The 9,437-nt window shown below is 38.7% G+C and overlaps 1 protein-coding gene across 2 annotated transcripts in view; it reads right to left on the minus strand.

Annotated features, from left to right (window-relative positions):
• Ube2d1 (ubiquitin conjugating enzyme E2 D1) overlaps nucleotides 1–8,943 on the minus strand; it is a 31,279-nt gene extending 22,336 nt beyond the window's left edge. The window contains exon 1 of one of the 2 annotated variants that reach the window (XM_046419910.2): nucleotides 8,697–8,943. In XM_046419910.2, coding sequence (XP_046275866.1) covers nucleotides 8,697–8,720 — 24 coding nt within the window. In that variant the 5' untranslated portion in view covers nucleotides 8,721–8,943. The remainder of the gene's footprint in view (nucleotides 1–8,696) is intronic. The other variant, XM_046419909.2, reaches the window with a different exon arrangement.
• Between the last annotated feature and the right edge of the window lie 494 nt (nucleotides 8,944–9,437).

The raw sequence follows: 9,437 nt of genomic DNA on the forward strand, positions 1-9,437 counted from the left end.
AAAAAAAGATTTTTATAATTTCTAAATATTATTTCATTTTCAGACAGGGTCTTGCTAAATTACTCAGGCTGGACTCCAACTATCGATCCTTTTCCCTAAGCCTCACAAGTAGCTGGGATTATAGGCATGCACCACCATACTCATCTTCGTGTCTTATTTTATTTGTTTGTTTGTTTGTTTATTACCAGGGATTGAACTAAGGGACACTTGACCACTAAGCCACATCCCTAACCCAATTTTGTATTTTATTTAGAAACAGGGTCTCACTGAGTGGATGAGTTCCTCACCATTGCTGAGGCTGGCTTTGAACTTGCAATCCTCCTGCCTCAGCCTCCCGAGCCACAGGGATTACAGGCATGCACCATAGCACCTGGCTTCAGCTTCGTCTTATTTTAAACATCATTACACTGTAAGGAAAGTTTCCTTGACCCCTTCAGTGTGTCCCTGCTATATTCCTAGAGTACTTTGTGCTTTCCTTTCCATGACATTCATCAAAATTATAATTATAAACCATGTACAATAATGAGTTCTACGAGGTCTAGGTTGCATACCCCACACTATGGTTAAGAATGGTACTTCACAAGGTGGGGCAAGCCTGTAATCCCAGCAGCCCAGGAGGCCTCTGAGACAGGAGAATTATGAGTTCAAAGCCAGCCTCAGCAACAGCTAGGTGCTAAGCAACTCAGTGAGCCCCTGTCTCTAAATAAAATACAAAATAGGGCTAGGGATGTGACTTAGTGCCCAAAAAGGTACTTTCTTACTGAAAATCCTTCAATTGCTTTCCCAACCTTCTGCATATATATTTCTCAGCATGGGTCTTCAAGGTCCTCCACAATACAAAACATATGGTTTACTATTTCCTGAATGCTTCCCAAGAGCAAGACGATCTGTTCCTTTCCAAATAAGCCACACAAATTTCTAATGTCTCCATTTCTCTTTCTCTACAAACCTGGCTTCCCTAAATCTTTTAGAACATTACTCATTCTTCTAAACCTATACCCAATTTCACCTTTTCCATAGATATCCTCCAAGTAATTTGGCCTTTCCCACTTTTGACTTCCTTCCTGTGCAAATATGTTGTACTTTCCTTATGGTACTCTCCTAAGTCCATCTCTTGGTTATAGTACTCTTCTTACCCTTATTAATTCAAAACTTTTTAGATAATGGCTTTATAACTCACCTTTCTATAAAATTCCTTAATGCATTTAGGATACACCTTCTATCAGAAGGTGCTCCGTAAATGTACTAACTTGAATCTTATAAATCTATTACATATAAGGGAGCTGTATAAGGCAATTGTTAAAATATGTTGATTAAATAATTTTTAAAGGACAAAAGACACCTGTGAAACAGATGGAAACTAAATGGAATAAGATGGTATGTTATGTTACCAATACATAATAGAAATACATATTATTTGCATCATAAGCAACTGCTTTTTAATCAAAGAGTAAGACTTATTAACATTATATCATACATTAATCTGCCCATATTTTTTTTCAATTCTGACATCTCAAAAGAATTTTAACTCAAGTCTCATATAGCTATGGAGCACAGTGCCAATGCTCAAAGTTTATATGTTTGCTGAACAAAAACAGCATGAAACACTATTTGGGTTTGCTTAAAATTATACTGGTGGGCTGGGAATGTAGCTCAGCAGTACAGCTCTTGCCTAGCACACGCAAGGCCCTGGGTTCAATCCCAGTACTAAAGAAAAGAATTATATAGAGTAAAAGAATATACATGTACATATATATAGTTAGGTAGATACATACATACATACATACATGCTTTCACATTACACACATCCACAGATGGGACCACCAAAACTATCAAGTCCAACTCACTGAATTTACAGATGAGAATAAAGACTTGGCCAAGCAAACAAAGCTAAAGCCAGGACAAAGGTTCAAACCATCTGACTTCCACTGCAGTTCTCTTCCTACCTAGAAGCTGACTGACACTCAGCTTAAGACTGTGATAACTAGAGCACATCATCCTCAACCATGCTCAGTATTGAATTAAGGCCATTTGCACACTTTAACCTCATGCAAGAGAAACAAAAGAGTGAAGAGTGAAGGAATGAAAAAAAATTCTTTTCATCTTTCCCAGGAGGCTTATTATCTTACAAAAGGTAAGAAATGAAGCTATTTCATAAGCCTTGAGGATAGTATTTGTATTCAGACATTCTGAGAGGCAAGTAAAACATGATAGGAAATTACATACACCTTTTAAAAAATGGATAATAGGGGCTGGGCTGGGGCTCTGTGGTAGAGCACTTGCCTAGCCTGTATGTGGCCCTGGGTTTGATCCTCATCACCACATAAAAATAAATAAATAAAACAAAGGTATTGTGAAAAAAAAATTCTTTAAAAAACATGGGTAATAGAATTCTGACACATAAGTGAATATGTTACATACAGCATTCTGAATGCTACATTATCCAAACTTATTATTTATTTCATGGTTAACCAAGACATGGTGTTTCAGCGAAAACAAACAAAACTTAGGTGCCAATTTCTTAAAATGTACATAAAACATTAACATACCTGCCAATACCTGCCAAATATTTGTAATTAAATACTGTATATATTCCTAACAAATGGAATACAGTAAGCACTTATGTGTGCATAAAAAGTAATCTTAGTATTACCTAGTGTTATTTTTTAATTCTGTGGTTAGACATCTGTAACTATAAAATACTGCTACTTGTAACCAGGCACAGTGGCACACCCAGCTGTATTTCCAGCTACTTGGGAGACAGAGACAAGACTGCAGGCTCGAAGTTAGCCTGGGCAACTTAGTGAGACCCTGCCTGAAAATAAAATAAAAGGGGCTGGAGATGCACTTCAGTGACAGAGCACTTGCCTAGCATTCATCAGCTCCTGGGTTCAATCCCCAGAACCAAAAAATATAAAATAAAATGCTACCTCTAGTAGAAGACAATGAGTACTGACAATCTGTATCAAATGGAAATGTCTCCAAAATTAGAATATTTTTAATTATATGTATATATCCACATGTATGTTTGTATGCCTATTTATTAATTTGCTTTCTGTCTGTAATTCACATATATGTAAATATGTATACATACATAAGCTGGCATTATTTTTGGCAACTTTTTTTTTTTTTTTTACTATTTTTAGTTGTAGATGGACACAATACCATTTATTTATTTATTTTTGTATATGGTGCTGAGGATGGAACCCAATGCTTCACACATGCTAGACAAGCACTCTACCACTGAGCTACAACCCCAGCCCGGCAACATTAATTTTATATAAGGATCCTATACTATGCAATGGTGATTTTCAAGCTTTCCTTACAGCAATATATAATAACAAAAAAGATCTGACATCATGACTTAGTACACACACATGCACAGTTCCCTCCACAGAGGTCCAGCTTTACTACTCCCAAACTCTGCTCACAGGTGGAGATAGCCACTTGGAGTGAGAACAAACAGATTATTACTCCAGGGAGTTTCAGGTGACAACTCCCCAGCTCACCTCCTTTGGAGAGGCTTTCTTAAGTCTGAAAGGAGCCTAAGAATCTAAATAAGCAATGTTATGTCACTGAAGGAAATGCACCACACAAACAGGAGCAGAGGAATAGAAATCCGTGGGTAAAACATCGAAGGCAAGATAGGAGGTTGCGGAGCATGGTGGTGTGGTGGGCAGCACAGGACTATGCGTCTAGATGGCAGCTTCCTCCCCACACTCAGGACAACTCCTGAACATGCTGCCTCTTACTGCTGTCTAATGTGTGAAACTGAACCCTCATGGATCCATTCCAGAACCAAACTGAATGCAGAAAACTCTCAGCTTCTCAGAAGCCCTTTAGATCAGGACAGTCCAGAAATAGAACCTGTCTTGGCCTTCCTGCAGATGCATGTTTTAAGGTAGCCTAAGAATCCTTCCAATCCCGAAGTTGCAAATCTGGGTCATATTATATAGTTATTATAATTCATTCTTGCATTTCACCTGAGGGAGAGGAGAGAGGACAATTATCTTTATACCTGTCTCTACTACAACATCAATTCATCCACTATTTTATAAAGGGGGAGGGGCTAACATGTTAGTAGACAGCCATTAACTCAGACTGCTAACTAAGTTTTAAATATATTATTTTAATCAGTAGTATTCATTAAATGAAAATAAAGGGCCCGAAGGTTTCCTGTTTGTATTTTAGGGAACTTAGGCAGTAAGGATGCTACTCTGCTTTACCAGGAGCAAACCCACATGCTTTTGGTTTTCACATGTGCCTGGGCTCCTAAAATAGGCCTAAAACAATCTTATTTAGTTCTATGCTATTTATTTCCACAGAGGAATCTCGGAACTTTTAAGCTGTAATATGTTATCTCGTCTTTCTACACTTTTTGTGATGAAGAAATCAAAGTACATACAAAGGCAAAAGAAAGACAGCTTAATTACAAAGATTTAAAAGCAGAAAAATTTACATGATGGCTTATTAGAGAAAGAACACTTTCTCCTTCTCATCTCAAGACAAACCATTTATCTAATAAAAAGTAAAAATACTGTGTTCCTTTTTTCTTTTAAGTTAAATCCTTTCCTGAAAGAACTAGATTCTTGGATTTAACATTGTAATTTGAACAGATTACTATTCAAAACCACTACAAGAACCAAACTATTATATCGAGTTGTAAACAATTATCTCAAAATGAAATTTCTGCAATGAAATGATACTTCTGACAGAACAGTTATGAACTACAACTAATTTTTCTAAGTTCTTTTGGAGAAGACAAATTTACAATGATGAACAAAGTAATATTACTCATTTACAATGTTAAAGGATCCAGTAATCGCTCTGGATCAGAGATGACAAGGCACAATCAACACAGTGAACAACACATCTGTGAGAATGATTAAATATGCCCACGTCTTAACTGCAACACTACTTTACACTTGTTCTGACATTATAGTTTGCAAAGTACTTACATCCATAAACTCATGTGACTCTACACATTTTTCATTTTAAATACAATAAATATAGATGAGTCCATATGGATACGTTGTATGTACTAAAGTGTTCTCTAGAGACAACTATCTGGTTAAGAATTCCAACATTGCCACATATTAGATATGTGACCCTGAGTAAACTACTCGATGTCTCTGCCTCAGTTTCATCATCTACAAAATGAGGGTAATACTGTTTCTACCTCTTGGGACTACTACAGATTAAACCAATTAATATACATCAAGAACTTAGAAGAATGTCATGCACAGAGTAAGCACCAGACACATGCTGATGGTCATCAGCAGCAGCATACTTGTATGGATAAGAAAGTGAAGATAGGAGCCACAGAGCCAGTATAAAAACTGGACTTTCTTCCCCTAGAAAAAACATAGGATGGTTTTTTCAATATCCTGTTTTCCTAGACTGACACCAGCCGTTTAATGTAGAACTCTGCAAATAAAAAATTCAGCAACTCGAAATATTTGTAAAATTGTATTTTAATGTCTGTTCATATATGTACTTCAGATTAGATTATAAAAAAAGAACTGTTCCATTTTGGGGACAGTACTATACACTAAGGAATTATCTGTGTTGCTATATTTGTAAAACAAAAGTCTTTTGTTTCACTTTTCAAAAGACAGACCAAAAAAGGCACAAGCTTATCATATCATGCTAGTAGGATGATCATTACCTCAAATTCTTTATAAAGTAAAATAAATCTGATGGAAAAAAACCAAGATGCAGATAACTATATTATGATTTTCATTTTTCTTCCAGTTTTCAAAGCATTCAGTATTGTGATGTAATATTTGTAAGTTTAAAAATGATTCCCAAAACAAAGCATATCAACAATTGAAAATAGCACTGAGAAAAAAAACCTTAGAAATTAATTCTAAAAAACAATAGATGCTCAGCTGAAAAGCTCCTCTTTTTTAGACATGTTTTTAGATTTCTTTCCTCATATTTTGTTCAGTTTTTTTTTTCCCTTTAGTGATTTAGGTGACTGCAATAACATCTTTCACTGTGTCTAAAAATAGGGCATGGGTGTGTAAATTTATGAGCTGAAATGCAAAACTGGCACAGGATGTCTAAATTAAAGCATTAAATCACTTAGCATATGCTAGTATAGAAATACATTTTAAGCACTGATACATACATGCTTTCTGTATACATACAATTTTAATCCAACCATTTTATTCTTTTTGTAGTGAAGAAATGTGAAATTGTGAACTTTACTCTCAAATATGCCATTATCGTTTATGACATTAATCTTGGGCAAAGCACTTCTCCACTCAAGGACTTCAAATGAGGAGAACAGACAAAAACATTGATGATTCTCAACCCTCTTTCCAACCGAACCCATCCAGGGGATTCAATCTCACTTGCTTTACAGCAGTGGCAACAATCTGAAAATATCCTACAAGTGATTCTGATACACTGCCCTAGAAGCTGTTTCCCTGCTTCTAGACTTCTTCCACACTACTATAGACTTCTCTGAAGTTCTACAAGTTCCAAGGCCTGCCACTTTAGATACAGGAAAATTACAACCCATTGACCTGAACGTTATCTGACAGTGTTATTTAAATACACTTAAAAAGAAAGGTGAAAAGTTAATATACATTTTTACTTGATGGAACAGACAAGAGTTAAATAAGAATCTGTGTACTGAAGATATCAGAGGGCTTTATAACAACTGTTCACATGGCAGAGAGCAAATCTGACCTAGAACTACTTATGAAGAAGGTACAGAAAGAAGGATAAAAAAGGAGAATCAATCAAAATAAACACCTCAACGGTCTGAATGTGTGATTAATGTGATTTAAGTCAATTTGCCTGATAATGGGAAAAAGAAGCAAAAAATGGACATGTATGTAGGTGGTATTATATAATCCCCAACTGCTTCTCCAAAATATCAACCTGTCATAGGTTTTACATCATTTTTACATTATACAGTTGTTATAATAACCAATAACTACTTAAAATATGTGGACATATGTCATATTATAACATAAATCAAACACACTGGATCAGCATGGTGGTTGACAACAATATGCAAGCATGGTATTTAAAAATGGTGTCCTTATTTCTTTGAATATCCACTTGCTATTGATAAATTCCACAGTATCTAAAAGCTATTTATTGTGTGTGGAAAGTCATGTGAAAAATTCTATGAGCTAGGAAAGAAGGAAATGGAATTTGAAAACTTCCTTGGAAAATGTATGTTGTCTGATCCAATCATGAACCAACATTATATCATCATGAATAAGTATACAAGGCTTCAAAATTAGGATTATTTGTATGAAACAAAGTGTAACTGCATTATCTTCAAAAGACAAAATATTAACATTAAATAAATGCTGTTAACTGTATATTTTATGTTGAAATGACCCTTAAATGGTACAAAGAATAACCAAAATCCACAGATTAATTATTTGAACCAAAAATAAACAGAAATTTGGCTGAGTTCAAAAGTTGCTGTCCTCTGTACCAAAAGATACCACCAGTGGTGAGTCAGAATACAATGTATATATGTCTACAACTGCTGTAACACATACCATTGTTATATTTTACTGACTTGTGGTTGAAAAATTGATAAAAATTTTTGGTAGGCACTGACTTCTTCTGAAATAAATTCCAAAAACACACAGTCCATTGTTGGCTTAACTTGCTCAAAACGCTCCCAAACACTGTGGACTCTAACTATAAAACTTCAAACTTGGGTCTGTAAACAGACCAACAGCCTAATAATAAATAAAAATGAAGAAAAAGAAATGCCCAAATCCCAATTTTGGAAAATGTTCACATCTGAAATGGTTTGCAATAATTAATACTAAGAGAAGACGATGGCTTACATGAGTTGGGATGGATAATATTTGTTGAGTGAATATACACATTTCTTCCTCATTCTATAGCCATGTGTCAAAGCATCAAAACAATTCAATTTGTATCTGTTTCTGTTGTGTCTTGAACTTTATATATAAGTTTATCATGAGGAAAAAAAAACCTGTTTGGCTTGACTCACCATGAATCACAGCCAGGAGGTCATCTTGTTGTGTATCAGCAACTATGTTTTCACTACAGCTATGTGACCTGAAGTGGCAGCAGCAGAGGCACCAAAATAGAAGGGGCAGGAGCTTTCTCCTGGCTTCTCAGCCTCAAATGGGCTTTTCCAGCCCATTCCGGCAACTGAGCAAGAGCCAACCGCAGAGCACAGAAAGAACAAACCCGACAGCTCCGAGGAGAAAGGCTGCAGGCCCACCGCACCTTTCTAACCCTCCTGGGGAGCCCGGAGAAGCGAGAACATAAAAGGGGACAAGCTTAAGAAACAGTGTAGAGAAAATACATCACGACAGGGGCCCAAACTAGCTTGGTGTGGGGCAAAAAAAAAAAAAAAACCAGGTGTGACCCTGAAGCACAGATTTCGGGAAGGTCTGGACACCGAGGAGGATTTCCACCCCGGGGCTCTGGGCGCAGCTCCGGCGCGAGCGCGCAGCGAGACCCCAGTCTCCAAGCACCTCCGGCCACCCGGGACCTGCCCGATTCCCACCTCACCTGTCCGGTGCCCGCGGGCCGGGCAGGCACCTCTGGTCCCCTGCCCCGCCCCGGCCCATCCTCCCATCCCATACCCTCCCGGCACGTCTCTTGGGACCAACGGCCAGGTCAGCATGGGCAGGGGTCAATGCCCGCTCCGCCGCCCCAGGCCCAGCCCCCGGACTCACTTTCTGAATCCGCTTCAGCGCCATGGGTCAAGGAGGGCAGCGGGGACACCGGCCGGCGGGGGGCGGCTGCGTGGCTCGGGGGAGTGGGTCGTCGCGGGCTCCGCTCGCTGGCTGCTCGGCTGGCTCAGCCCTGTGGGTCCCCGGCTCGCCGTTCGCTGGCTCGCTCCGGGAGCCGGTGCCTGATCCGTGTGCGCCCGAGCGCGAGTGTGCGCGAGTGTGCGGGCGGGGACGCCGGCGAGACTCTTTTGTTTCCGCTTTTGCTTCTGGGAAGGAGCCTGCGCCCTCCCCACCGCGCCCCGCCCCGCCTGGCACACTGGGAAGTGTAGTTCCAGCCGTCTTGGCCGCCAGGACCAGGACGCTGTCGGGTTACTCACTGGTGACCTCAACCAGGCAGCCTGGGGTTTCAGCTGCCGGGCCTGGAGTTGGTATCTCTGTTTGATTTAGAGTAAATTACTGAAGCTGGGTTTCCGCATCTGTATGATGGGATAACAAATGAACTCCTAACGCATTTACAAGATTTTCTAAATTTTCAGAGTTAATCATTCCTTATCCAATACATTTTACAGCTCATCTTGTTATTTTTATCTTTATAGAGTCCACTGACTCTTCTGAAATATATGAACTACCTCAATTTCTCACCCTCCACACATGCGCTGACTCATACCTATTATGATTCTTACTTACCTCCTTAGTTCTTATTTCGGAGGGAAAAAAAGTGCCTTCCCTGTCTAGGGCAAATCT

This window comes from Marmota monax, unplaced genomic scaffold, assembly GCF_021218885.2.
Source record: "Marmota monax isolate L192 unplaced genomic scaffold, Marmota_monax_Labrador192_F-V1.1 WCK01_AAM20220418_F8-fsc00019, whole genome shotgun sequence".
Taxonomy (NCBI): Eukaryota; Metazoa; Chordata; class Mammalia; order Rodentia; family Sciuridae; genus Marmota; species Marmota monax.